This window comes from Rasamsonia emersonii (assembly GCF_000968595.1).
Source record: "Rasamsonia emersonii CBS 393.64 chromosome Unknown ctg1118621759968, whole genome shotgun sequence".
NCBI lineage: Eukaryota > Fungi > Ascomycota > Eurotiomycetes > Eurotiales > Trichocomaceae > Rasamsonia > Rasamsonia emersonii.
In genome coordinates, this window is record NW_013563319.1 from 148,296 (window position 1) to 176,204 (window position 27,909).

Genomic DNA, 27,909 nt, shown 5'->3' on the forward strand with positions numbered 1-27,909 from the left:
CCCCGCTGGCGACCGACGCAGAATCTCCTCCCTCTAGCGAGATCTCCCGCCGCCATCAGTTTACGCGATTCGTGTCTTGTCACACGCCCCCGGCCGCGCTCTCAGCCACTGGTTTGGATTTCAGCGTGCTCGTTACGGAGTACAGACGCTGTCAGATATTGTTGACGGCATGCTGTCAGACCCTCCAACCTCCCATTTTTAGCAACCTAGCGCAACCGCCCGCGACGTTGAATGCATTGTACTCCATAGTCCATATCCTGGAGCGCTGCACGCTCGGATAACGACATGATCAAATCTAAAATATCCCTTACCCCTGCTAGCCGCCGTTCGTTCTGACGCAGACTGCGCCACACCTGTCCGAGGCAGCAACGTTAGGTAGCATGATCATCCACGCATGTCTCAGACTCGCCAAGCCCTTGTCCGCACCCGGCCAAGCCTTTCTAGTTCCAGGTGTCTGTACCAAGTAAGGCCCCGGGCTGGCCCGTAGCAACCAGCCACGTTCTCCGTACCGAGTAATCTGTCGAAGAGGCTGGAGAAATTCTGATATCACTTCCTCGTACATAGCCACTCCGGTCGATCTCAGCTCAAGCGATGGCCTGCATGACATAATGTCTGTCTTGTAACTGATCAAATCAAGGAACTCGAGGTAGTCCGTAGTCCGTATCTACCTATACAATCGACGGGAACATGGCCACTTAAACCACTTTATTCGGTCACGTGATTGAATGCGAAGCAAGCGCTACGGAAGCAGAAAGGAAGCAAGACGGAGCCAACACTGCTTTCGGCTACAGTTACCCCGGCTCTAGAAACTGTCTATAGGACACTCCTTTACACTGTGTATCGAGCTATGATCTTTCCTGGATTATTGTGTTCAATTCCATTCATTTAAGTTGCTTGTTACTCCGGAGTACTTATTGGAGGGGTCGATAAGACAACTCCTGTTGGTATATATGCACGATCGTATGGGGGAGTATTTACAGATACCTTGACGGAGTAATATGTACAGCTGGAGCTTGGACGAACTTACTCCGCAGTGACAATGAACGTGTGGCTAGTGTGGAGGGCAGCAAGAAACGCAATTGGATGGCGTTATCAACTACCTAGGTAGCTACCTAACTTGGCTAGGTAACAAGATTCCAGTGAAGAGGTTTGATGCCTGAATTTAATTACCTACCTAGGTAGGTGATTCGGTGACTGGCGAGTCAGATGATCACCCTGATATCAGATTCACTCCACGCTTCGTTCTTCTTGATTCTTCTCCTCCATTGTTGTTGCTAACATCTCATAGAAAATCCGTTTGGTGCCTTCAAGGATGTTCAAGATCCGTCGTCGGTTCCGCAACTCATGCGACGTCTCCAGGAGACTTTGCGCCTGCAGGCACAGGTACTGCCAGTCCAGATACTTTGACGACGCAATCAGGCTCTCAATTTCGAAGATGAGCGTGCGGGGAAACCGAGACTGCCAGTATGAGTCCGGGATTACCCACTGGAAAGCCGTCAGCATGTTCTCGGCGTCCTTGGGGCTAAGATACCCCATGATCAGAATTTTGATATCCAGAGGGATGTTAGATCCAAGATAATGGCGCCAGGCACTGATCATGCCGGAAAAATCGTGCCACCAGTGGCGGGTTTTATACTTCGCGCGGTCCTCGAAGTCACGCCTGGGAGCGGCAACAAGAAGATCGCGGACGGCGGAAATATTGATCAGGTCGTTGAGGTAGGAGATCGATTCGTCAGGCCAGCTTCTGAACCGGCAACAATACTAGCGACAATAGCACTGGCCAGTGATGCACGCTGCACACGCGTAGTTCCCCCAAGTAACGGGTCGTCGAGCTGCCGCAGTTGAAGGACCCGGAGAAGGCATTTCAGATGCTGTTCTGCCTCTTCTGAGCCGACGACGCGCTGGATCAGCGTCCAGCAGCGCGAGTTAAGCGGAACGCCAGTCAACTTGCTGCCATTGTCGGTTTCATCCAGCAGCTCAGGTAAAGTAACAGGTTGAACAGTCGCAATCCTCTTCTGTCTTTTAGGCCCTCCTACCACAGCCGCATTTCGGTCCCAGGGCACGACGAAACCTTGATTCTCCCAATCGCCAATCTGAGCGATTCCAGAGAGTCGAAATCTTTGCCGCTGCTGTAGAGGGTCGTCACCATCATAATCGTCGTCATATTCTTCATCTTTCGAGCGATGGTTTATCATAGCTACCAGATCCAGACCATGAACATCTTTCTTCACCGTGTAGACAAACAGGAATAATACAGGGCCAGGGCCAACTGACTGACTCGGTATAAGCTACGCCACGACCAAGAGTGTCTGAAGTACTTTTTCTCGACATCAGCCGCACTGCAGTGAAATACCGATCTCTCGCTCCATTTGGGGTCTTCCGAGGTGATATCTCTTCCGAAAGCTTTAATAGTAGCTCCGCATGCAGAGCAGAGAAGATGTTTCCAGGGAAGATATTGCGAGTGAAGATGTTGCCATGAGAACGTATATGCCATGATTGCAAGATCTGATCTGATATCGATTGTCAAGGATTGTCAGTAACTGGTGATGGACGAAACTCGTGTTATCTTTCCTGTCATAAGTTATGACCTAGAAGAAAAGAGAGAAAAAGACTGCTTGCCTGGATGGTAACTAGGCTGAAATGCGGGAAGGAAGTATGCTGCAGAGTCTTTGATGTCACTGTGGAATAGGATAGGATATATTGCGCAGGTAATACGTAAGGAATGTCAGAACATACGGGAATATCGATTATGATAAAATCGCATCCCTTCAGTAAATCATATTATTTTGATAGCTGTTGGAGTAGTCAATCGTCAAATGTCTTTTAAACCAACCAGGGAAATATGTACAGGGTATTCTCGACAATAGAGAGAATAGAAATAACAAAATACAAAAAAAAAGGGAATAGGAAAGAGAAGAAAGAACACGAAGGTGGAGGAGAAGAGGAAGAAAGAAAAGGAGATAAAGTTGTCCGATCTATTCCTCCACACGAGACAATGCCGGATCCATCAGCGTCATATCCTCATTGGGTGTCGTATGGCTAGCGTCTGCTTCTCCACGCTGATCAAACAAATCTTGCATGCCAGTATCGTTTGCATTATTAAAGAAATTCATATCGGCCATCTGTTCGTCAAACTCGTGGCCGGCTTCCTGCGGAGCAACAGCGTCATTGAAGAACTGTTGGGAATCCTCATTATCCAAATCGAGACCGTAGATTCCGAAAAAGTTATCTGCACCCCCATGTTCCAGAAGGGCTCGCTGCGTGAAATGGTTCTGAATCTCGTCTTCGCTGCAGCCGTGCTTGCTGCTCATGTGCACCCAGAGATCATAGTCCCGATGGAACCGGTGCTCACACCTTTCAATAAAGCAGGGAATATGACGGCCAGTTTCTTCGGCGTAACCTTCTCCCGTCAACAACGCCAGGGTTGATGGGACCGGAGGCTTCGATCGGCCTTGCGACTTCTTCAACCCAAGACGCTCTCTGCGCTCCGCCTTGGTGTTCATCAACCCTAGATGTGCAGTACGGACATGCTCCTCCAGCGACAACTTGCTGCCGTATCGTTTCCCACATCCTTCTCCATTCCACCCCTCCACTTTCTTCGAGGACGAGAGATCGGTCTCCCCGCAGACAAACCGCTTTTCCCCCTCATGCACGGTGCGAACGTGAACCGTGAGGTTACCTTTCTTCGTGAAGCTACGTCCGCAGCCAGGTACCGTACAAGGAAATATTTTTCGATCCTCCAGACTGACGTCTCCGTGAGCAACCTCAAGGTGACGTCGCAGTTCTCGAGATGTAGAGCAGACGATAGGGCATTGCGGACACTTTGGTGGATGTGCAGACTTGATGTGAGCTTGTAGCTGAGCATAGGTAGGAAAGCTGACTCCTCCAGACGCAGGTTTGGATTCATCACCGGCAGATCCCTCGCTAGCGCCAGAGCATTCTGTGCAAGTAAATCGCTTTTCCGCATGCAGCCGTGCCTCATGGGCGCGAAGGTGACCTGCCGTATCAAAGGCCTGAGAGCATTTTTGGCCAGTGATAGGATCCACGTGTTGGCATGGAAACGGTTTCTGATGGAGATGGACGGTCATGATGTGCTTGTACAGAGTCGAATGCTTCCGGAAGGTTTCGTTGCAGGGCGGATACTCCGTACAGCGATACTTCTCCCTTCCATCATGGGCTGCCAGATGTCTCCGTAGACGCGTTCCTGTCACAAAGGTCTTTCCACAGCCCGGTCGGTCGCAGACGTAGTCTCGGATCGAGGTATGGGCGCTCTTGATATGATGGTTGAGATGGGAAGCACGTAGAAACGTCTTCTCACAGCCATCATGATTGCATTTGAAAATTCGCTCATTGTTGTGGGAACGCAGGTGCTCTTGTAAGCGTGCTGGTCGATTGAAAGCTTTCGTACAACCTTCGAATGGGCAAAGATGGGTCTTAAGCTCCGATGGATATTTCGAGGAAGTGGTAGAAAAGGGTGTCGCGGGAGTCTCATTGCACTGCTCATCCACATCACTTGATTCCTCTGAAGAGGAATAATGGGGGTCTGAATGAGGTTCTCCGTAGATTGGATCTAATGAAAGGAGTTTAGGCATGGATTATAATGGGTCTGATCGTGAAGCCCTTACCAGAACCGTCCCGAGCCGTTAGCTTGGGAACCTTCTTGGGAAGCCCGACAGCTTCAGCATCGGCCTTCCGTTTGGACGCCATGGTTCGATCGCTCCAATGGCGCCTACAATTGAAGGATCATGGGATTTCTCGAAAAGACAAGGAAACGAGCTGGCATGACTGTCGTGAGCAGATTGACTGGACGTCAGGACGAAACAAATTATTTTGCCGGTTTTGTTGGTGCGGCGACGGAGAGGCGGTGAGAGCGGCTGGGCGTCCTTCACTGGGCTGCTAAACGACCTTGACAAAAACGGTTTAGCGTGATATGTGAACTTTTTACGCCGCCTTTGAGATGGCAACCTGCTGTCCAACGAGGCCCATTCAACACCGCGCTGTCGCCGCATCAAGCAGTCCAGAACAGCCATCAGAGAATCTCACAAGAACTCCGTTCGCTCAAATAAAGCTATAGTCATTCTTTTTTAGATACTTTAGACCCTCGTTCCTCCACGATGTCTGACTACGGTGACCACGATGTCGAGGACACTGGGTGAGTAAAGCCTCCTCTGTGTACTTGGGCTTTGCATGGCTCGGGTTTTCTATAACTTCCTGGTGTATTCGTCTTTTGCGACTGCAAGGAAACTGGTCTGACAACTATATCATTACAGCTTCGACTACGAGCCCGCGGAGGAGTTTGATGAAAATGAGCCGGAAGACTTCATCAACCCCGAAGACGTTGAGGGCGCCGAAGGCTATGAAGGCGCTGGCGAAGAAGGATATGCGCATGCGGCAAATGGTGAAAGAACCGTGATTTCCGGGGATCCCAACGCAGGATACGCCGGACGGATCATGGAACAGCACCGGGAGAAGAAGGTGCCCAACGACCAACGCACGACCACTCCTTACATGACCAAATATGAAAGAGCGCGCGTGCTGGGTACGCGAGCGCTGCAGATCAGGTTGGTTTTATCATTTATCCTGCTAAAGGGATTCTGAGCGATAAGCTGATCGATGCGATGTAGCATGAATGCTCCCGTGCTCGTGGATCTCGAGGGCGAGACGGATCCTCTGCAGATTGCGATCAAAGAGCTTAATCAGAAGAAGATTCCGCTGATCATCAGAAGATACCTGCCTGATGGATGGTAAGGTTCCCGACCCGACTGCTAGCTTCGATCCAGCGCTAATTCCTATATATAGGTACGAAGACTGGACCTGTGAGGAATTGCTCTAAGCGCCACTCGTAATGACTACTTGATTTTTGTCTGATTTGAGTTTGATATTGATGGATTTTTCGTGTATTTTCGCTTTTTCTTGTCGCATAGCGTTCGGTGTTGGTGGATCATCTAGTTCATGGGAGAAACAACGGGTCAAGATAGTTGATATCAGCAAGCTGCCTGTATGTTTCTTAGAGTGTTTCTGTGATTTATCTGCCAAATGGATTAAAACATAAACCTGTCCCAGAGAAGTATTTCCTATAGAAGTGTAAGATGTAGACTTGTCTGGATAAAGTTGAATAGGATAGGTCTGATCGTCAATAGTAATAGACACCCGCCACACACATTGTGAAGCATGCAGCACTGCTGACCAATCAAGACTTGCATCTATATTCAATACTACACTATCACACTCACCACGAGTCATGAGACTACCTTCTTGTTCCTGCTTTGTACTCTCTAGTGAACATGCGACTTGCCCAATGTCAGCAGATTACTATAAAGAGTCTGGCAACTGTATCTACAGCTATTGACTTGTGACCATTCTACCTGATTGATCATATTTGCAATGCAGGATACGTGCTTTCCATGACTAAGAAGATCTCACTAGCTTCCAGGTCCCCATGGGTCTCGGTCTCTCCGACTCTTGGCTCTTAGTCTTGGCCCATCTCGGAGCATCCGTTCCGGACTCCGTAGCGCCCGCGCCGGCTGTTTGGCAGTGGCAGTTGCCGACTACGACTCCCGCAATGCACGACATCCGAAGTGGTGCATCTTGTGATTGGTGAGCTCCCGATCGGCCTTGTGTCCGCGACGTTCCCTGTTCAGGGAAAAGCGGTGAGAAGCTAGAGGGCGGAAGTTTCCAAGATCTCTTTTGCAGACTCTGGTGCAGCAGTCATCGACAGGGCGTATCGCCGTGGCAAGTGTCCACTGTCCACAGGACTAAGCGATGGCGACCGTGTTTCACGTTGGAATGGTGTTTACTCCGTACTGGCGTCCCAAAGGAGTGCCTAATCAGGCACCTCGAAGGCCAGGCAGGAACCGCAGGATTCAAAGTAAGTACGGAAGGAGCCCCGCAGACGCACGGCGGCATGGATAAATCGGCACGTTTCGCCGTTGCGGTGTGGCGCTAAGACGCCCGCCCCAGCCAAGCTCGGTTAGGCTCGCTTCATCTGATAACATCCGCTGGATGCTCGACGGAGAACCCCCTCCAGAAGCCCGAACGCCCATGCCTTGGTCGCCCTCGTGGCCGCACATGGGTGGATCTGGCAGAAGCCGAAGCGCTTTCGCAGTCAGCTTCGAATTATCATTATTAATCTCACGGCCAAACTTCCCCCTCTCCATGGCAATGGCGAGTCAGAGGCCACGGCCCCCGCAAATGCAGGGTGAAATGACTAACTAAATTGACTGGGTATCGCCGATAGCCCTAACTACCTAACTAACTCACTCTACCTAGACTAATTTTTAAAAAAAAGCGCTTTGGTCGCTGCCTCAGCGATAAAACTGGCTGCTGGGAAGCTGCTCTCGATGCCTGTTTCTCGCGGCTGTACCACACCGTGTGCAGGGTTCACCTGGCCCCTCGACCTTGAATTCTGCGCCTCTCACTGAGCTAGTCGTCTATACTGTTCAAGTCTATATCAGAACTGAAGTCAAGAAAAGGAACGACGAAAAAGGTCGAGGGGAGAGAGGGAAAGAGAAATGGCGGCCTACGCGGACGTTAAGAAAACCGCCGAGCCCATCAGCAACGACAGCAGAGATGCCGCGGACTCGTCGCTGAATGGCTCCGATCCTCCATTACCAGAGCCAGAACCAGAATCAAAAGGCTCTGGTTATCAGAATGGAGAGCACGAATTCGATACCGGACTCATGGCCTGGCTCCAGGTGTTGGGCTCCCATTTCCTCTTCTTCAATTCATGGTATGCCCTCCGTCTCTTCTTTTTTTTCCTCCCCGTAACTTGCTGACGTAGCTGCTGTCGCCAGGGGAGTCATCAACACGTTTGGTGTTTTTCAAACCTACTATGAGCAAGCAATCCTCTCGCACATGTCCGCCTCGTCGATCGCCTGGATCGGATCGATCCAGGCGTTCCTCCTGATGCTGATCGGCGTCATCACGGGCCCGCTCTTCGACGCAGGCTACTTCCATCTGCTGCTGGGGACGGGGTCCTTCTTGATCCCGTTCGGACTGATGATGACCAGTTTGGCCACCGAGTACTGGCAATTCATGCTTGCGCAGGGTATCTGTATCGGGCTTGGGTCTGGCTGTCTGTTCGTGCCTTCCGTCGCGATCTTGCCTCAATATTTCCGCCGGAAAAGAGGCCTTGCGAACGGCATCGCCGCGTCCGGGAGCAGCATCGGCGGCGTCATCTATCCCATCATGTTTGATAGGCTGCAGCGGGAGGTTGGCTTTCCATGGGCGACACGGATCCTGGGCTTCGTGTGTCTGGGGACCTGTTGCGTCTCGCTCGCCGTGTTGCGGATGCGGTTCAAGCCCATGGAGAAACGGTCCTTGCTGCAGCTGTCTGCTTTCAAGGAGCTGCAATTCGTGCTTTTCTGCATTGGCATCTTCCTGGGTTTCCTTGGCTTTTACAATTATCTGTACTACGTCCAGCCGTACGCGATCCAGACCGGAATTGTCAACGAAAACCTGGGGTTCTACCTCCTGCCGATGCTCAACGCTGCCTCGACGTTCGGTCGAGTGATGCCGAATCTCCTCGCTGACTATACGGGCCCTCTCAACATGCTCACTCCTGCTGCGACAATCACCAGCGTTCTGGCCTTCTGCTGGATCGCGGTCCACAACACCCCCGGCATTATCGTGCTCTCGATCCTGTACGGGTTCTTCTCCGGAGGATTCGTCTCGTTGCCTCCTGTGGTGATGATGACCATCACGAAGGATATGAGAACCTTTGGAACGCGGCTGGGCATGTGTTTCACCCTCACGTCCTTTGCCTTGCTGGTGGGGACCCCAATCGGCGGCGCCATCCTCAGCAACTCGCACCGGTACCTGGGTGTCCAGCTCTTCTGCGCATGCTGTTTGGTCAGCTGCTCCGGTATTTTGGGTTCACTTCGGCTAATCCGCAGTGGACTCAAGCTGCGCTTCCGCACTTGATCGTGTGTTTGATGAGCATAGACTGATGCTGGACATCGTCTGGCCATCTATCTCAATCAGATGGAAATGCGGGAAGAAGCAGTCGCTCTTACGCGTGATATTACGCTGACAGCTTTCCGTCGACAAAAAAATTATAAAAAAAAATAAAAGTGTGGACATGGCATGGTCATCCTTACAGCATTCTAATCGGCGTTGTTTGGGGGATGAGATGGACTGCACTGGTATATTAATGATTTGCATTGCATTACATTGCATTGCATTTTGCATCTGCATTTGGGGACCGGATCAGGGTGTTTCTATCTGTGGATCATCTGTTTGTTGTCCTTGTCCGTATACGTAATGGGATAAATAGAGCGTATAATGATGTGTATGTAGTCGTCTATATATAACTGATAGTTTAAATTGCTGTACATATACACTGAAAATCAACACATTTTGCAGATGTGAAACATTCACCAACCAGAAATGGTCTATAAGAAGCCGTCCGTCATTCATATCCATGACACAACACAAGACGAATAACTAACTCCTGACACCGATTCCCAATGCTAAATAAAACCAAACCGCGCCAACCAAGTTAGTTTCTCCAAGTGCCCGCACCTGCACCAGTTCGGTAGACACGACGTAGAGAGAGGTAGAGGATATCCGACTCGTTCGTGGGAAGCAGAAACAAGCGCTTCAATTCAATTCGATCATCCGATCGACCGATCAATCAAGATACATCCTCGGGACTGACGAGGAACTCCTCGCCCTTGTCGCGAATATGCTCGAGATTCTTATCTCGACTGCAAGGTTTGCGCATGTCGAAGGCGTCTTCGCCTGTCTGCGAGAGGCCGGTGGGATCGTCGCTGTAGTAGTTTACCACACGGCGGAAGACGGAGTACCTGAAAGCAGCAACAACAGGAAGAAGAATTGTCAGTTCAAACCCTTTCCCGCTAGTCACATATATATATCATGTCGACTCACCCCATCCCCTTGTACATCCCCACGGCAACCTTGTTCCCCGCGCGCACGTACAGATCGACAAACCACGCATCGTTGATGTCGGACACGTGCTCGAGGCTCTCGGTCAGACGGCGTGCAAAGCCAAGCCGTCGCCATGCGGGCGCGACGGTCAAGACGGTGATATGGCCGTGCCAGGGGGTGTAGTGCGGCGAGTGTCGCATCGAGGGGGGTTGTTCTTCGAGTTTGCCCATAACTTGCGCACAAAAGAAAAAAATAGAGAATCAGCAAAATGTTGAACGGGGAACAGATGCCCTAGAAATTAAATTCAGAGGTGCCTACTGTATCCCACAATGCCTGCATCCCGGTCCTGGACCACACTGAAGAGCGACGGCCATCGCATCAGGTAGTTGAGGTAGAAGCCCAGGTCATAGTTCTCGGTCAGCGGGTCGAGGTTCGTGAGGTTCAAGGAGAAAAGGTCTGTTGGCGTCATGCGCCGGATGAAGCTCATGGTGAAAGAATCAAGTGTCGTTCTCTTGATTAAGAGGCTGCAATGACGTGCCTAAGCGAACTGAGGCAGCTGCGTGGGCTGTCTGTTTTCTGTCTCCCGCAAGCGGAGACGAGGCGATGATAGGTATGTACTGTACGTAATTCTAGGCCAGGAATACGGCGATTGCCAAAAGAGGGAGACTATTTGTTGCAGTCAATGGCTGTTAGTCTGCTGATAACATATCAGTAGTAAATCATTCTCCTGGGCTGGTAAAATAAAATAAAATCATGCTAGACGGCCGCGTCGATGTGGGGAGAGACGGCGGCCGTTGGGCTTGCTTGGGGCTTCGGCAGTCACGGGGAGCGGGCCACCCGCCGTTTCAGGTTGAGGTCACGACTCATCCAGAAGCCGATCCCGGGAGAAAAGCACTGCCAGACGATCTTCTTTCTTTGTCGGAGCAGACGCGTTTGCCTCGCATGCACGGGCCTGCCAGCGATCTCTAACTGTTGTGCCCGTTTGCAACCCGCCAGAGCCGCTGACTGACCACAACACATAACCCGACGGATTCGCATCCCATCCGAACCACATGTCTCGACGATAAACAAGCACTCCTCTCCTTCAGTCGGTCTTGTCACTTTCCCACAGGCGCCGCGATCAAGTGATTGCACTGCGTCCGACATGTCGATACCGTCGTCCCCCGTGTCCCCCGTGTCCCCCAGGCACCGCCGGCATCCCTCGAGCCTCGATCTGTCCTCCGCGAATGACTTTGACCAGAGTCCTTTCCACTCCCCCCAAACGCCCCGTTCACCTCGTGCGCTGTCGCCGTCAACTCCCCGACAGGAAAATTCCCAGGTGATGGACGGAGAACGTCGAATGTCGGAAGACTACATCGGGGCGGTCGACTCTGGGGGCGGTCTGGGAAGCCTCGCAGACGAACTGGCGGACGCGTTCGCGGATGAAGAGGGCTACGAAGATGCCTCTGGGCTAGAAAACAGCCATGCCCAGATGGGTGCTCGCGAGGACGACGATTCATACCCGGAATCCGCACAGGGTACCGGCACCCCTCACGGCGATCTCTCCCCCGAGCGTAACACACTCCAGCCGCCGAAGCAGAGGACGCGGGCTGCGCAGATCCGGCACCGACGGACAGAGTCGCAGTACGACGGCTCCGACTATGGGAATGACTCGGACTTTGAAGAGGCGGGAGACATTCCCCCGAGTCTGGAAGCGCGGATGGCGGGAATCGAGAGCCTCGCCCGACGCGGCACGGAGGAGAATGGCAGTTCCAACGATCAGGTTATCAAGCGGGTGATTCAAAGTCTCCAGAACTTGGGTGCTCAGAGTGGGATCGAAAATGGTGCCACCAGGTAGGCAGTCTACCATATATCCAGTGATGATATTGGACGTGACCTGCTAATCACTTTCCAATTCAGGCTTATCACCGCTCACACTTCGATAACATCGCATCTGACGCACCAAACGCGGGCGTTGCAGAACCTGATCCATCCTCTCCTGTTCTCCCACTTCCCTCTCCTCTCGAATGAGGCCATTGACAGTCTCATCCCGCTGATTGACGATGGACTCCTACCGAACCTACCATACCCTTTCCCCCAACAGTCGCAAATGTCCCAGCACGGCTCACCGAGGCCGCTGTCTTCTTCGTCTTCTGCGTCCTCGCAGGGCAATGCCGCGCTCAACCCGCTCGTGGCCCTCCAGTCCCTCCTGAACCAGACCTCCGACCTGACCCTCACCCTCCGATCCCTGAGCGACACCCTCCACGAATCACGGCAGCTAACCTCGACTGCATCCCGCCGACTCCGGTCCGCGCGCGAGCTCGTCGCCGAGCTGAGACGGGAAGACCAGGACCGCGAGGAAGGCCACCGCTGGATCGAGAAGGGGCAATGGGACCGCCGGCTCAGGGAGCGCGAAGCAGGCCGCGTCTGTGGAGAAGTGGTCAGCGGGTTCGAGGCCGTCTGCTGCGAGTGGCGGACAAAGCTGTTCGGTGCAGCTGCACCTGCTGCAGGCGGTGGAGAACTTGCGGCTGCTTAAGCGATCGGGCATGAATAAATAAAGCTTGCGCGTTGACGTTTTATTTATTTATTTTTTTTTGTGTAGATTTTTTTTTCGAACCCTTCCTCAGACTAATTCTCTTTCTCTGGTTTACTTACTTTCTTCTTTTTTTCCCCCTTAGACAGAGCTGCGATACCATTCAGTCAGTCAGTCAATCAGCTTCGCACTGTCACACAACAAACCTGGTTATACATAGTTATACATAGTTATTATATACACACATCTCTATACATACATACATACATACATATCCCTATTACTTCATCACTTTAGCTCCTCTGTGTAACTGCCTGCTTTGCATCTACCCCCGTTTATACCATATAGATATCTGTCCTTCTTTTTTTCTTTTGCAGTTGATCAGTTGATCAATTATCGTCAGCAGTTGGCGTAATGGTCATTCAATAAGTATGGTATGATGAACATGGACATGGAGATAAACATAAACACTGTAATTCTATTCAAGTCCCGTGATGATATCATACCTAATTATTAGTTCTGCTGGAGGAGTCGAATCTGGAATTGACCTGCCTACCTACGTATAACGTGCCCTGCTTAGCTAATAGCGACTTTATACATTACAGAATAATATAGGTAGGTAGATAGGCAGGTAGTCAATTCTGCTAGCGCACTGCTTACGTTATTACAGCAGTAGAAAAAAAAACCATAGAAGAGACGGGTAATATGTTGTTTTCGTTCATTTATTTGACAGACAAGACGAGACGAGAAAAAAAAAGAAACCATGACATTTTTTTTAAAGGTCCCCTATTCATTTCGACATACACGTTCAGTTCAATTTCTTAATCTCATCTCATCTCATCTCATCTCATCTTCTCTTCTCGTTAAGAAAGGGACACGGATGGACAAACAAATGAACTAACTAACGAACAAGCAAACAAACAAACAGAGAAGAGGCGCATATCTAGGTGGGTAGTAGTAGACAGGGTGTGTCTGACTCTGTCTGCTATGCAAAAAGAAGAAAAGAAGAGGAAGAGGAAGAAGAGGAAGAAGAAGAATGCAATTTTTGGGAAATTGACAGATAAAAACATCACACGTAGTACTACGTCCATCCGTCAGTCAGTCAGTCATAGTACGAGAGAGAGTCAACAGCCCCAAGAAAAAGACGAAAACTTCAGTTCAGTTAGAAAATGAAACATGCACAGTTCCACACCACCACCCACATACACAGCTCGCAGCTTGCTGAACGAGTCTAGCTTTGCTGCTGCTGTTGTTGCTGCTTCCACCGTGGCACCCACTTCTGCGTGCTGGGCGCTTTCGTCTCCTCGGATTTCCCTGCTGCTGGAGCGGAAGGAGCAGCACTAGCAGCAGCAGAGGCACCAGACGAAGATGGAACTCTGCTAGACGGTTGAGAAGCGGCCTCGCGAAGACGAGGAGGAACATAGCGCTCGGTAGTACCAGTAGCACCGTTCGCCGCAGAGGTATCCCGTCCAGCAGCGGCAGCGGCAGCTCCCTGGCGCGCGTGGGGAGGCACATAGCCACCAGGCTTGCGAGGAAGCGTAGTTTCTTCCTTGGGTGGCTCGGCCGCGTCCGCACCAGCCTCCTTCGCTGCAGCCTCCTTCGCCGCGGCCTCCTTTGCTGCAGCCTCCTTGGCAGCCAGGCGCTCTCTCCAGCTGGGCCCGGCACCAGGGCGTGGAGCGAGATTGAGACGGGGTGCCGTGCGTGGTTCTTCGGGACGAGTAACAGGCTCTCCTGGCGGGGGAGCGGCGAGACCGGCTTTCCGAGCAGCACGGCGAGCCTCTGCTTCCTCTTCTCGCTGCTTCTGCTTGGCGGCAATCTCGTCGAGCTTCCTGTCGCAGAGTTAGCATCAACATAAACTTCTAGCCTGGTAATCAGCACCAACCTTCTCTCTTCCTCGCGCCGAGCCTTCTCTTCCGCGAGGATCCGTCTCTGCTCTTCCTCCCTGGCCTTCCGTTCCTCCTCTTCGCGGCGAAGGCGCTCTTCTTCTTCCCTCCTCCGCCGCTCTTCGGCCTCCCGTTCCGCCTTCTCGCGGAGTCTCCGCTCCCGCACCTCCTTGATTCGTTGTCTCTTCTTGGCTTCGAACTCTCTCTCAGCCGCCTTGCGGCGCTTCTCGAATTCTTCATGACGCTTTTCTGTCAGGTTCTTTTTGAATTCATTGAAGTACGGCACCAGACGACTCAAACGATGCTTCAGTGCAACGTCCTCCTTGTGTTTCCGCTGCGCCTCCTTCAAGATTTCTTCCTTCTGCCGCTCGTAGACCTCCAGGTCGTGCTTCTTCTGTCGCTCGTAGTCTTCCGGAAGGTGCTTGAGTTCCTCACGGCGGAATGCTCGTTCCAAGTGGTCAATGCGCTTGGCCGTGATGCGGATCCGGTCGTTGAGCTCATTCTTCTCTTTCTCCAGCTGGGCGAGCTTGATGGCACGCAGGCGGTTGGTGTCAAGTTCCTCGAGATCGATTTCGCTAACGTCCAGGCCCTTGACGCCGCTCTTGAGCTCCTCGAGCTGCTTCTTCAGCTCTTGCTGGCGGATGCGGTCCTGCTCATCCTTGATCCTCTTCTTCTCCCGCTCCCGGTGCTCATCGAGCAACCGCTGCTTCTCAGCCTCCTGAAGCTGCTGCGTGCGAATGCGCTTCCTCGTCTCCTCCTCGCGCTGCTTCCGCTGAAGAGACTCCGTGGCAGCCTCCTTCTTCTTTTCGATGATGATCCGGCGAGCCAGAGTCTCTTCATGCTCCTTGGCAGCGCCCTCCTTGGCACGGGCGTGCGCGAGCTGCTTGGCCTGGAGTCGTGCCTCAGTGTAGGACGGATCAACATACAGGCAGGTGATGTGGAGAGTCTTGGCCAGGCGCGTGAGCTGAGAGCGAGCAATTTCGGCCGGCGTGCTCTGCAGGCGCTGAACAGTACCGACCTCGCTCTCCGCGGATCCCGCGGCGCTGCCAGGGTGTAAGGCCTTGGCAGAGGAGAAGATGTCGGAGTCAAAGGTCAGGACACCGGCGACATGGTCCACACGGATAGCCAGGTCACCCTTCTTGCAGCCGTTCATGATGAATTTCTCAATCATGGACTGGTCGACCTGGAATGGAGCGGGGAACTGAGCCAGTTCGTAGACAAACTTGAGCTCGACGGACTCGTACACTTGAGACAGCTGCTGGAACAGGCGGGTCAAAATGACTTGCTGCAAAGGCCCGACATACTTCTCCATCTCGGGATCCGCGCCGATCTGCTTGAGGATCGGGGTGATCTTCTTGCAGATCGACAGGGGGTGGAAGTCAACCTCCAAGATGTTGTACAGGTCGCGGATCTCGGGGCGGGCACGCTTGAGCAGACCCTTGTTCAGGGCATCCTTGAAGAGAGAGGCCCGGGTAGGAGGCTGAGCCATACCCAGCAGGTTGGTGAGCCGAGCGTTCTTGTTTTTGCGGACCTCATCCACATCGACCAAGGCACCCCGGGAGCGGGAGGTGCTGATGACGGGAATGGAAAGGGCTGACAGCAGCACGAAAGAGGCGGCCTTGGTCATGTCCGCATCGGAGACGGGAGGGTTGTCCTTCTTCGAGCCCTGACCAGCCGCAAGAGTTGCTGCCGACTGACGGAGGAGATTGTAGTAGCGGTTCCACGCGGCGGCATGGAAGAGGTAGTTTTCGCTGACGAGGAATATCCGAGCCAGCTTCTCGTAGTAGTTGGCCATCATGATGTTTTTCGGCGGGCGCTTGCTGAGGCTCAGCAGAGTGTGAATGTCCTCCACGCTGCGGAAAGCCTCCTGCCACAGCTCCAACTCAACGGCCACGTTCAGCTGGTGGAAACGGGTGTCAAGGTGGCGCTGCAGCGTATCCGGGTCGCTCAGGTTGATAGCGTGCATCTGGGCCGAGTACTTGGCAGCATTTTGGACGTGATTCCGGAGCAGCTCGCACAGTCGGCGGAACTCAGTCTTGCGGGTGTACTTGAGGCAGAACTGGAAAGCCTGTAGCGCAGTCGTCTGGTACATAACCTCCAGGCGGGCATTGTTCTTCAGGATTTCGAGCACGGTCCGGTAGGTCTCCCACAGGAACTTCAGCCAGGGCGTGACGATGGCGCGATCGGTGCGATCCTTGGACTGCTCGCCAGAGACGGTGGCCAGGAGAATGGTCTCCGGGGTTTCGATGGCTTCGAGATCCTCGACGTTGGTCGAAGGCGCCACCGACTCGAGGGACGACTGGATCTCATCTGCCTTGGCCTGAGCCTCGGTAACCTTTTGTTCTGCGAGTTCGATGAACCGCTTGAGAACCGTCTATAGCAGAAACCCCTGTCAGACACGTTTTCTCTTTATTTCCTTTCTTTTCTCCCATGCACTTACCTCGATAGTTCCCACGTTGGTGTTCTGAGCAATGTTCTTGAACTGATACAGGCCATCCTTGGCAGCCTTTCCCTTTCGCAAGTCGACGCACAGTTCAACGAAGAGGATCATGACCGGCTCGAGGGAGGCGATGGGACTGCTGCGAGTCCGCTTGGAAATGACATGTTCGTGAAGGACCGTCAGGGCGGCGGGAGCCTGGCCCACGGCGATGAGTTCTTGGGCCCTCTGTAGTTAAACCGCAGTTAGAAGGTAATCCAAAAACCGAACAATTTTTCATCGGGCACATCGAGAAGATGCAGAACGCGTACCTTGAGGACATTTTCGGGTTTGATATGGGGTGGAGGAGGCATGGTGGGCAATTTGCCCCTTGGGCCGCGTCAGATCTTTTTTGATGCGAAGGCGACGATTTCACGGACGAACACGAGGCGAAATTTCGCAGAGGAACTCCAAAAAAGACGAGATCCTCTCGGCAGGGGCGGACAGCACAGCTGGTGCAAAAGAGAGAGCTGGGGATGCTGCCGCGCGAGGGCCGTCGATGGACCTTCGAGACGCAAATTGTTGTTGGATCGGCTGAGTTGCGTCGTTGTGCGAGAATCAAGGCGAAAATCTGACTGGCGCGACGCTTTGCAGCGAGCCCACTCGGGCCGCATAAGCGACGGAGGGGAGGGCGGCTGGCGTCACGTGACCAGCACTCGACATGGCCTGCCTGAGGGCTGCCTTGCGGCCTGCATGCGACAGCCGCCAGCTCGAATCACGGCGCAGAGGACGCATGCAGGCGGGCGCGGCTATGCTTCTTCAGGCGGTGGTAGATTACCCAGGTATGACTATCTGGACTACATGCTGCATCCCAAGACGCTGGCGAGAAAGACGTACTCGAGAAGACTGTAGATATCCTTCCCACCTGCGCCGTTGTCGTGCCAATTTTTTGTCTAGCTTGACCAACCAGGCTTGTGGTTCAGAAAAGCGATGGCTACAGAGTATCACATGTACTTTCCTTACGCTTTAGACGGATAATAGTAAAGAGTACAATAATAAACCATCTCTGCCCAGCACAGCGATATCGCGAGGCTGCTCCGGCATCTCGCTCCAATTCACGTGCCTCGCTAGCCTGTCATCCACGTGATTCGCATGTCTGGAGTGCCTGCCAGCTATGCGGCTTGGCGGCCAAGGGACGCCCTGTCGATTCTGACAAGAGCAATCCTGTCGAGCATTCCATCTTATCAGCAGCATAATTATTATTATTACTATCAAACCAGCATCGAAGGTCGATTCAGACCTAAGTCTTAAGCACGTCAATATTATTTTCCTGTGCGCGACGGAGGCTACGCTACTCTGTACGGCGCCGCGCAGCGACCTAACGGCCAGGGGGGCACGCCAACGGCCAGTTGCAACCTTTCCAGACCCGACTAAAAGCCGCAGCGTGGGCCCCGAACCCCCGGCCGGAATTTGCTGGCCTGAACTCTGGCAGTCATCGAGTCCACGACGCCTGGGCCATTTGCTTCCGCCCTCCTGGTGCCCCCTTCAGACCTTCAGAACCCCCCGACTGCCCCGTCGCTTCCTCGCTCGCCCCCAAACCAGTCCATCTCCGTCACTCCCTGCCTTGCTCTCTTGCCGTCCATCCAACCCCCGTCCTGTGCGCTCTCTTGCTTTCGTTCTTCTGATCCCTCCTTCGCCTCTCTTCTCCAGCGGAGACCCACGATCAGAAGCCAGGCGCGCATCGAGCGTCGTCGCGTCGTTTTCCCAATTGATTGAGTCTTCAAGCTGTCCGGTCCGACGACACCAGCACCATGCCTGCTTACGAAATCCGTTCCGGGGGGGATGTCAAGAACAAGAAACAGAGCATGGCGGACCTCAAGTACCGCCGCCTGACGGAGCTCAACAGTCGACTGAAGGAGGACCTGGATCGTCCTCGTGTGAAGGTGTCAGAGGCTTCTCTATCGTGAGTGTTCCCCGCGTTGAGCAGCATCCGCAGGAAAAGGGAGCTGTCGCCCAGCACCCGACACCCCCTTATCGTCGCGTCGTCTCTCCCCACCCATTGACCATTGCAATCAACGTATCGACTGATGATTTCGTGATCGCCAGACTTATCAATTACTGCAACAACACGCGTGACTTCATGGTGCCGTCCGTATGGGGCCAGGTATGCTTTGCCAGTCGTGTCCAGTCTGCAGTCCAGAAATCGCCGTGCTGACCATCCTCAAGGTTGACAAGCGGGAAGACCCCTATGCGCCTCAGCAATCAGGCGGCTGCTGCACCGTCATGTAATGGCCTTGATGACCTTCGACGTCTTGTCCACAATGCGATGATGGACTTGGAGTCCTTTTCGGTTTCCTATTGCTGTCTTTTTGGCCTAATCGTTTCCCCTTTTTCATACCCCTTGTGCAACGACCTCGGTTCGGCTCTTCGACATTTCTTCTTCGTTCTAGGTGTGCTCGCATCACCATTTTTCAGTCTGACCCAGCTCAGACTTAAATTAATGTTAGCGGACCAAACATATAAGGGCCGGTGATGGCCCAGTGACAGACCAATGTATGTGGGATCTCGCTGCCTCCGACGAGCGATATCTTTGGATGAGGGTGCGGCGGTGGAACGTTGTCTCGATTCTTGCGTCTGATATCACACGAGAATGTTCTGGTCCGATCTGACTTTCTTTTCATATACCTCTTTTTTTTATTCCCCTATGCAGCTTCCTTGCCATCTCTGTTGTTTGCGTTTGAGATCCGGTTCCACAACATTTCCTTTGTCTCCATGTCTACTGCTTCCCTGATCGGCTTGACAGAAAAGCGAAACTGCCCTCGGGTTATTGGTGCTACACAAAAGTGACAGCGCAGTCAGTTTGCAAGGTGACATGTGATGTCCCATTTCCTTCTGTGTAAAATAGATTTTGTCGATTCTTTTTTTTACCCCCCTGATTGTCTCTTGTGTTGGAGGAGGAGTGTCGGGCATGCTACGGCTGACTTGGTACTTTTTGAGCGTCGTGTTGTAAAGATAATCAAAAAAGATCACAAAGACAAACAGATAATCACAATCTGTCCATTTATCTAACACTCGTGCCTTGAATAATATAGCCAGAGCTATACTGGGTATCATAATCTCATTATATCATTATGTATGTGTGTATGTGTGTGTTTATCAAGACAAGTACGACGTGTCCCTATCAGCCAGGATCCATCCCTGCGAGGAACCCTAGCCACGGACCCAGATGCATCCATGCTCGTCGACGCTCTGCTTTAGATGCGGGTGACGACGACGATGATGCTGCAAAGATGTCGCAGATCCAGGGATCTTCATCCCGATTACAATCCCTAGGAGGAGGAGGAGGAGGTTGTTGATGATGATCGACCTGTCCGTCCCGTCTCGTTGTTGTTGGTACTATGACCGGATCTTGCAGCTGCAACTCTCGTCGACGGAACCACTCGCGGATCGGATGGGCGCTCCATAGGTACCCGTTGTCTGGGAGGGGGAATTGCAGGTCAGAGAGGGAGAGGACCTCAAGGTTATTATTATTATTGTCGTCACCGACGAGGCGTGAGAAAAGAACATTGACTTTGAACAAGGTCAGGGCAAAAAGTTTCGTTTCTTCCAGGAGCGTCCAGGCGTAGATGATGGGATCGTCTGGGCGCCCCTGGGCGAACATCGAGGGGTAGTAGAACAGACCCTGCGCACGACAGGTTCGCACGAGCCGCGAGAAGATGGGCTGGACGCTGAGGAGGACGTCAATGTCATCGTCGTGAGTGACGCAGGTGCCCGGTCTGTGGGCCACCATGGCGAAGATGGTGAACAGGAGGATGGCCTGATAGGTCGCCAATGGCCAACGGGTGTTATCATTTGTTGTTGTTGTTGTTGTTGTTGTTGTTGTTGTTGTTGTTGTTGTTGTTGTTGTTGTTGTTGTTGTTGTTGTTGTTGTTGTTGTTGTTGTTGTTGTTGTTGTTGTTGTCGTCGTCGTCGTCGTCGTTGATTCATGACCATCATGACGTGATTTATCCCATTTTGTCTGCAAATGTTAGTTAGTCGTCAACTGTTATGTTCTATGGGCCACCAAACCATTTGCGCCTCGAGCATGGCACGTAATCGGGAGTGAATCTCCCAGGCCAGCTTCTGCAAACGCGCCTCGCCGGTGATCCACAAGCCGATCATAACCGTGGCGAGCACCAGTACGGGAGGTTCGTGCTTGGATCGAAACGACTGCCGAAACAAGAAAGGCCATTGGGGGTGGAAATGGTCAAAGTACAAGCGGACGTAGTACTCGGTGTCGATGGACCCGGATCCAGATCTAGATCCAGAGGTCAGATTCAGACTGGTCTGGTTGTTGTCATCATCATTGTCGATCATCGAGGTCAGCATTGGCAAACCCTCGAGTTGAAGAAGAGGGATTGAGGTTGAAGCCTGCTGCTCGACCGAGCGTATGGCTTCTTCCTGCACGCGGGCTTCTTGCTGCAGGAAAGCCCTTCTTACGCTGTACTCTGATTGATCAGATAGAGGTGACGGGGCGGACTCGTGTGCTTCGCTGCTGCCGAAACAGACCTGCTTATCTAGCGCTGCAGTGTCATCGTCTGACTGATCGAGATGTTCTTCTTGATTATTGTGAGTCTTGCCGTCGTTTTGACGCCGTCTCTTCCCTGCAGTTTCGCTTCCTCGATCGAATGAGCAGGAAACGCCTTTCTTTAAGCACACTCCGCATGGAAAGTTTCCGTCACATCTCGACTTTTGGGCATGGCATCGATTGCAGGCTCTCGACGCCCGGGGGATGCTGGGTTCATCGGCTTTGGAATGGATCTTTGTGTGTCGTCGTAGAGTGTCGCTGTGAACATCGTCAGCTGCAATCCAGCATTTATCACTGCAATATAAACGAATTACAAGAGAGGAAGTGTAGTTATACCATAGTTCTGCTTGCACATATAGACCTGCAGCCTACTCCTACCAGCGATTGGGCGGGATATTTTGCAGTACATACAATACGGAGTATAATATCCAACCTAGGATCCACTCACCTCCGGTCGAAACTGACCCCACAGACACTGCAGATGAAGACTCGACTCCGCGAATGCCGGACAGCGTGACGAGCTAGATGCTCTTTGCGTCGGTAGCTTGCACCACATCCCGGATGCTGGCACTTGAACCGCCGCGAATCGGGTTGATCTGCAGATACTTCCATGGGCAAGTCAATTCTGCATTCAGTGAATCCATGGAAGCAGGAAATAAGTAACAAAATAATGGTCTGGGTGACGTGTTCTCTTGTTGAGATGTCTATCGTAGTATTGTAGACATTGGGCCGAGTGGGATGCCGGGTGGGAGAGGGAGCCAAAGGACAGTCACGTGTCTACATAATTTCTTTGTAGGGACCCTGCGCAGAGAGAGTATGATAAATATTATTAATATTAATTATAGCTGCATATTTTCATGGCTACTACATCTAGCTAAGAGAAATGGAAGTTGACATATGCTTTGATTTGATCTAAGACCAATGGTGATATGTGTGTCGAGGTGCTGGCGAGATGGAGATCTGATAACTAATTCTAATTCGTAGATCAGCATCATCACATACATCATCGCCATCCACAACGGAACACAGCACAGTGAGCGACACTGCCAGCATACATCTTTAATTAGCAGCACCAGAGATATAAAACAAAACTCCCTAGATTATACCGCACTGCTGGCAAGATGACAGAGCCAATGCCACCCATCGAACAGCAGACTCCCACCGAGCGCAGGGAGCAGTCCGCCTCGTTGGTGGGGACATCATCATCATCGTCCGAATCGTCGCATGTCTACCTGCCCCGGATCACCATCAAGTACTGTACGCAGTGCAAGTGGATGCTCAGGGCGGCATATGTAGGTGAAATATAATTTCGTCGTCCTCTTTTCTTTCTTTTGTCCCAGTTTCCTTTGCGTTGTCTATATTGATCGTTCTTTGCAAGTTAAAGCAAGTTTGACGGGATCATTTCGCGAGAATTTTTGGGATTACCAGTATTCCTTTTTGAGCATTCTGTATTATAAAGTCGAGAGTGATGAAGAAAAACCAACCGTCATCTCGCCTTTTATTGTTATTGTTCCATATCACTCACTTTTCTTTTCTTGCGACAGTTCGCGCAGGAACTTCTCTCAACCTTCAACACAAGCCTCGGAGAAGTATCTCTCATCCCGACCACGGGGGGTGGTCTTCACTGTGACCATCTTCCACCTGTCTCAGGACAGCCTAGGGACGCAGGAGACTCTCCTCTGGGATCGCAAGATGCATGGCGGGTTTCCTGGTATGTTCTCTCTCTCTCTCTCTCCGTGTGTCATCTTCTCTCGTACTGTACATACATGGTAAGCTAAACTCATTCTTTTCCCGTGTCTGACGCGAAAAAAAATAAACAGAAGTCAAACAACTCAAGTCTCTCGTGCGCAACATCGTCGACCCCTCTCGAGACCTGGGGCACGTCGATCGTGCTCTGGGCAAGGAAAACAAAGGCGCAGAATCGACGCCTGTCGCTGCTACTGTTACTGCTGCTGCGACCACCGGTGCAACTACGACATCAGCAAAGACCGTCGCAACGGATGAGAATACACCAGCAGGAATGGGGGCATCCGGAAAGAGAGAAGACGAAAAGGGTGAAGGCGAGCAAAAGACATGTGAGGATTGCCAATAACAATGTTTTTTTTTTAAAAAAAAAAAGTGTTGCTGTACAGTAGTCGTAATTGATACCTTTACTTATTACATAGAATTGTGAGCAATGGACCTGTCGCCATATATGTAGATGTAGAAGTATGAAGAAGTCTATAGAGAGCTAGAGTATATCCTCTGCGAGTAGCAAACAGACTATGTATGTCTTAATGAATACTGTTCAGAGGAGTCGCTTGGTTCCCGCTACCAGTCTACCTACTACCTCCAATGGGCTAGATGGAGTAACTTAAGCTTTGTGCGGAAATGGCAGACAGAGGTGCATATTCTCCAGGCGACAAAGCCTACTAGTCGTGATGACACATATCTACTTGTGTTGTCCACTGACAGTCTTACAAGGAGAAGCCGAAGAAGTAGGAATTGGCTGAAATTGGTTGAATTGGTTGAAATTCCTCGAAACGCCAGGCTCGCCACACAGACCTATTTAATTTTTACATTCCCACCGCAATGTGAAACAGACACAGACTGAGTAGTACAGAAAAGTTTCAAAGACAGTGCAAAAACAAAAAGGAAACAATTCTCCACAAGAAGGACTTCTATACAGGACCAAAAAGAGACGGCGCGACGATGTCTGCTGTAATAACACAACCAAAACAAACAAAACCCCCATGACGCCTAATATATATCCGGTAGTGCTCCCCGGTATCGACCGTCGACCATGATGAATTTCATCCATGTCACGTCGTGCAAGACAAAAACGACAGACGTCACCACCCATGGAATATAATGCAATATCCAATGTCCCGGTAGAATGATTTCCACCAGCAAGAACAAAAAAAAAAGGAAAGAGAACGAATGCTTTCTTTTCCACAGCCAATGCCATAGACGGTGCCTCTCCAAATCGCAAGATAACAAAAGGAGACGAAAAGAATGAGGAGATGGAAAGAGCGTGGAGATGCCGCAGATCTGAATCCGTCATATGCAAATCGAGATTTCAATCAACGCTCAACCAACCGCAAATGGAAAAAAAAATGCGTAAGCCCCGACGTGACATCATAAAAGAAGTCGTCAATACCAAACCCCTGTCCACGGACCGTGATGCCACTAGAACGCCATGCCATTGCCCATTGCCCGATGCCTCTATATTTGTTTTGTCCCTGTCCGAACGCCTACCGCAGTAATGTCTCGAAAGTGAGAAAAGAAAAAGATTGCAAGTTATGGAGAAAGTGGTTGCTGGATTTCTCTCCTCACGCCTGCTGTTGAAGATTAGATTCTTTGCGCCTCCAAAAAGCCAAACGTAGGCGACTTTTCCGTTTCCGCAAGGCTTTCGGCACAAACGTAGGCTGAGGGTCAAATCGGACACAGTTTCCGGGCTTCGGTTCATGATCCACAGGCGACGATCCTCGGCTGCTGATATGGCGGCCAACTACTGCCGTCATGACATGATGCTTCTTCCCAAAGTCCTCGATCCGATGAGAAGCATGGAACCGCTGTTGGAAGTAGAGGCCGTTGTTTGGGGCTTCGTACCGTTGACGATCCATCATAGCGTACAGACCCGAAGAAGTTGGACGGGACGGATTCTCGTTTTCCGTAGCAACCAAATCACTAGAACTAAGTCCATACACAGTTGGTTCTCTCTCATCGCCGCTATCAACCGTGACGAAACTGGTAGCGTTGGTGGCAGGGGAAACAGGCGTCGTGACAGTATTTGAGCAGGTGCTTGCACTCTGCGTTCTAGTGTCTCTGCCCGCGCCATGCGAGGAGGACGGCACAGAAACATGGCCCGAGGAGTACGATTTGCGGGTGGATTCAGCGTTATGGACTCTCATGTCAGGGACAGAGGTGATCCGTGGCAATTGGTCTGCAGTGTCACTGGGCTTAGCACAGACAGTTGTAATCGACAGATGTTTCTGATCAGGAGGCTGGTCAAAAGTGATTTTGACATTTGTAGGCCCGGCATCATTTTCTTGCGGGGACGAGGCCGGCAACTGCTCACCAGTCCCCTCAACCCGCGGCTCGTCTTGAGACCTCGCGGCCACAGGGCTGAATGACCGGGGAGAACGTGCAACATCAGACTCCGGCTCAGGAAGCAAGCTTTTCCTCCGCTCCCGATCGGCCAGGTCCTGCCAGATCGTCCGATTCGACTGTATCTGCTGAACGGCGAAAGCCATCTGCGGAAGGAGATCGGCGACTCCTTCGAAGAGGGGCAGGGCGAAGATAGACATGAAGCTGATTTGACCGGTGGCCAGCTTAAGAACGTTGCCGAGTTCTGGAGGTCCACCAAAGAGAGCGGTCTCCATTCCAACCTCCTTTTCCATCTCACCTTGGTTGGCGAATTCCTTTTGGAGGATATTCGTCCATTTTTCGGCGATTTGCCATGGCCGGGCCTGGAAAAAAAAAGAAAGACGTTAGCAACGCATGCAGACTAACTTAGGAATATTAAGGTTACGAACCACGTTGCTGATGTCGGCACACTTTATGATCAACCCACAAACCAGTGAGCTATACTTTTCCAAGTCCTGATTACTCCACCTGTCGATGTCTCCATCGTCACGATACTTCTGCTGCAACTCTGCCATGCGACTCATGTATTGGAAATGCACCCCCATGTCCGTGGCTAAGATGGTGCTGATGAGGAGCTTACGAAAACTGGTAGACCTAAAAGCGGCCGGCCAATGACGACGAAGGATCTGGGAAAATGCCGCGCAGTGAAAGGCTTCCAGGACGGAGCTGTCGTTATAAAGCTGGGCCAGCGGCGCATTCAGTTTGACCAAAAACACGTTGTTCACACCGGGATGGCCGACGTCGTGGCCGAGAGCCGAGATTAGGAGGACCAGGACATCGAATGGGCTAAGTAAAGACGCGATAGGAGACTTGGAGACCGGGGGTAGAGGGGACGGGTCGTAGGGAGGTAGAGCACCGATGTGGAGTAGGATGCTGAATACAGACTGTAATACGTCGACAGCATGGCGAAAGTTATGATAAAGGACGAAGGAATTGTACGCCGTACGGGTTGCCAACACGAAAGTCTGTAGCTCGCCTATCGGAGACGTTAGTTCGACTGTCGGATATCTCCGAGTCGTAACGATCATATTCATACCAGGCGTCAGCCTAAAATATCCCACTTCGGGCATTGTCAAGGCATGCTCCAGCATCTTTTGTGCAGCATAGGCAAGTTCATCGTCGGAAAAGTCGTGAGCGGAGAAATCCCAGTCACCGATTTTACGCTCCACCAGAAGCTTCCGCTCATCGAGAACATCCAGCCTGACACGATCGTCAGCAAGAAACGAAGCTTAATGAATGTCAGCGCGGTTCGAAGGGAGTTACCCACCGGTCTTGGAATTCATCGATCATGTCTTCCGGGTTGCAGATCGACTTCATCAGCTTCGAGACCCTGAACAGATTGTCAGCATGTTCGGATTACCACCCCGGAGGAGGAAAACAACATACATCGCTTCTCTCAGGTAGGCATATGGTTGTTCATCGTGAACGCCAACCCACGAACGCTTCCTCGTTTTCTTGACGGACATGAAGCGAGAAATCTCCTTTTGGGCCGCTTTGCGAACGCGATAGGCGTGCACCAGAAGCCCATCCACCCTGCTCTTCTCCAACGGCTGGATAAGGATATCCACAGCGCCAGCATCCAAACAGCGCGCACACAGGCTCGGCTCCGGTAACGAAACGCTGAGGTCATCATCAGGCGGACATTCGTCGGGTTCGCTTTCTTCGACTGATGGCTTGGCGGCGGGCTGTTCGTATGGACGCACCAGGGCGACAGGGATGATGAGCTTAGGGCCCTCTTGTAATTGGAGGTCGGATGTCAACAGAGCCAGCAGTTGAATTCCATACGAATCTTCAGACTCCGCGGAGAAGGTAAATCCGCGAGAAAGGGGGCCGATTGAAGTCTGTCCCGATCCGGTGGTTGAGTCACGGTTTTTACGACGGCGAGATGAGGCAGATTCCCTGCTATTTTCGATATCGAAGAAGGCAAATACGGATTTGCCGTCCGTTGTGCTTCGTTCATTTAACTCGGCTATGGCCGTTGCAAACGACTTGGCTGAGTGACATAGATAAACTGTGGCCTTGTTAGGAAACGTCATTGAAGTCGTATAGGGCAGGGAGAAATTGCAAGAACTTACTCTGCTTGCACACGCTGAGCAGCGTGACCACATTTTGCTTCAGCTCCGGGGGTTCGTCTGCAAGGAGACCAGGCTGATCTACAGAGTTGCGGCGCACCCATCTTTCGATCTTAACGCGGTCATCTATATAGACCGCGGAACTGTCGTCGGGGCGAGACATGATTTGAATTTAAAAAAAAAACACAGCCACGAAGAATCGCCAAATTCCGGGTCAGATCACAACCCAGATCCACACACGGACAGACGGGTGGTGATCGCGGTCATAAAGCGATATTCTTGTGGATGTGCCAGCAATGAGCGAAGGTAGGAAGATGCGAGAAGGGGGAGACGGGAAAATAACGCCGACGTTGGTTTCAGCAACTGGTTGAATTTCCCAACAATTGAGTCCACAGTTCGAGAACAGTTCCTTTGCCCAGCAGTCGGTCTGGACACTTCGTGTT

At 51.9% G+C, this 27,909-nt stretch overlaps 11 protein-coding genes across 11 annotated transcripts; 5 read left to right on the top strand and 6 right to left on the bottom strand.

Moving 5' to 3' along the window:
• Positions 1-1,703: 1,703 nt before the first annotated feature.
• T310_0921 (uncharacterized protein) lies at positions 1,704-2,494 on the bottom strand (the record flags this gene model as incomplete). Its single annotated transcript, XM_013476214.1, has 2 exons — positions 1,704-2,288; positions 2,354-2,494. 2 exons carry the CDS (start codon positions 2,492-2,494, stop codon positions 1,704-1,706), a joined length of 726 nt encoding a protein of 241 aa, XP_013331668.1.
• Positions 2,495-2,975: 481 nt separating this feature from the next.
• On the bottom strand, positions 2,976-4,707 carry T310_0922 (Zn-finger containing protein; the record flags this gene model as incomplete). The annotated part of the gene is made up of 2 exons (XM_013476215.1): positions 2,976-4,570; positions 4,626-4,707. The coding sequence occupies 2 exons, from the start codon at positions 4,705-4,707 to the stop codon at positions 2,976-2,978; spliced, it is 1,677 nt and encodes a 558-aa protein (XP_013331669.1).
• Positions 4,708-5,114: 407 nt separating this feature from the next.
• T310_0923 (DNA-directed RNA polymerase) lies at positions 5,115-5,833 on the top strand (the record flags this gene model as incomplete). Its single annotated transcript, XM_013476216.1, has 4 exons — positions 5,115-5,152; positions 5,271-5,561; positions 5,625-5,744; positions 5,800-5,833. The coding sequence occupies 4 exons, from the start codon at positions 5,115-5,117 to the stop codon at positions 5,831-5,833; spliced, it is 483 nt and encodes a 160-aa protein (XP_013331670.1).
• Positions 5,834-7,511: 1,678 nt separating this feature from the next.
• Positions 7,512-8,922, top strand: T310_0924 (uncharacterized protein; the record flags this gene model as incomplete). Its single annotated transcript, XM_013476217.1, has 2 exons — positions 7,512-7,729; positions 7,794-8,922. The coding sequence occupies 2 exons, from the start codon at positions 7,512-7,514 to the stop codon at positions 8,920-8,922; spliced, it is 1,347 nt and encodes a 448-aa protein (XP_013331671.1).
• Positions 8,923-9,634: 712 nt separating this feature from the next.
• On the bottom strand, positions 9,635-10,375 carry T310_0925 (N-acetyltransferase (Nat5); the record flags this gene model as incomplete). Its single annotated transcript, XM_013476218.1, has 3 exons — positions 9,635-9,857; positions 9,889-10,120; positions 10,207-10,375. The coding sequence occupies 3 exons, from the start codon at positions 10,373-10,375 to the stop codon at positions 9,635-9,637; spliced, it is 624 nt and encodes a 207-aa protein (XP_013331672.1).
• A 657-nt stretch (positions 10,376-11,032) lies between these two features.
• Positions 11,033-12,403, top strand: T310_0926 (uncharacterized protein; the record flags this gene model as incomplete). The annotated part of the gene is made up of 2 exons (XM_013476219.1): positions 11,033-11,721; positions 11,788-12,403. 2 exons carry the CDS (start codon positions 11,033-11,035, stop codon positions 12,401-12,403), a joined length of 1,305 nt encoding a protein of 434 aa, XP_013331673.1.
• Positions 12,404-13,631: 1,228 nt separating this feature from the next.
• T310_0927 (Eukaryotic translation initiation factor 3 subunit EifCa) lies at positions 13,632-17,073 on the bottom strand (the record flags this gene model as incomplete). Its single annotated transcript, XM_013476220.1, has 4 exons — positions 13,632-14,229; positions 14,283-16,645; positions 16,724-16,948; positions 17,032-17,073. The coding sequence occupies 4 exons, from the start codon at positions 17,071-17,073 to the stop codon at positions 13,632-13,634; spliced, it is 3,228 nt and encodes a 1,075-aa protein (XP_013331674.1).
• Positions 17,074-17,420: 347 nt separating this feature from the next.
• Positions 17,421-18,988, top strand: T310_0928 (uncharacterized protein; the record flags this gene model as incomplete). Its single annotated transcript, XM_013476221.1, has 3 exons — positions 17,421-17,541; positions 17,980-18,863; positions 18,926-18,988. The coding sequence occupies 3 exons, from the start codon at positions 17,421-17,423 to the stop codon at positions 18,986-18,988; spliced, it is 1,068 nt and encodes a 355-aa protein (XP_013331675.1).
• Positions 18,989-19,880: 892 nt separating this feature from the next.
• On the bottom strand, positions 19,881-21,822 carry T310_0929 (uncharacterized protein; the record flags this gene model as incomplete). Its single annotated transcript, XM_013476222.1, has 4 exons — positions 19,881-20,348; positions 20,381-20,717; positions 20,955-21,634; positions 21,715-21,822. 4 exons carry the CDS (start codon positions 21,820-21,822, stop codon positions 19,881-19,883), a joined length of 1,593 nt encoding a protein of 530 aa, XP_013331676.1.
• Positions 21,823-22,387: 565 nt separating this feature from the next.
• T310_0930 (Selenoprotein domain protein) lies at positions 22,388-23,358 on the top strand (the record flags this gene model as incomplete). Its single annotated transcript, XM_013476223.1, has 3 exons — positions 22,388-22,558; positions 22,695-22,977; positions 23,087-23,358. 3 exons carry the CDS (start codon positions 22,388-22,390, stop codon positions 23,356-23,358), a joined length of 726 nt encoding a protein of 241 aa, XP_013331677.1.
• Positions 23,359-24,577: 1,219 nt separating this feature from the next.
• On the bottom strand, positions 24,578-27,629 carry T310_0931 (High affinity cAMP phosphodiesterase; the record flags this gene model as incomplete). Its single annotated transcript, XM_013476224.1, has 5 exons — positions 24,578-25,717; positions 25,826-26,594; positions 26,662-26,724; positions 26,781-27,405; positions 27,470-27,629. 5 exons carry the CDS (start codon positions 27,627-27,629, stop codon positions 24,578-24,580), a joined length of 2,757 nt encoding a protein of 918 aa, XP_013331678.1.
• Between the last annotated feature and the right edge of the window lie 280 nt (positions 27,630-27,909).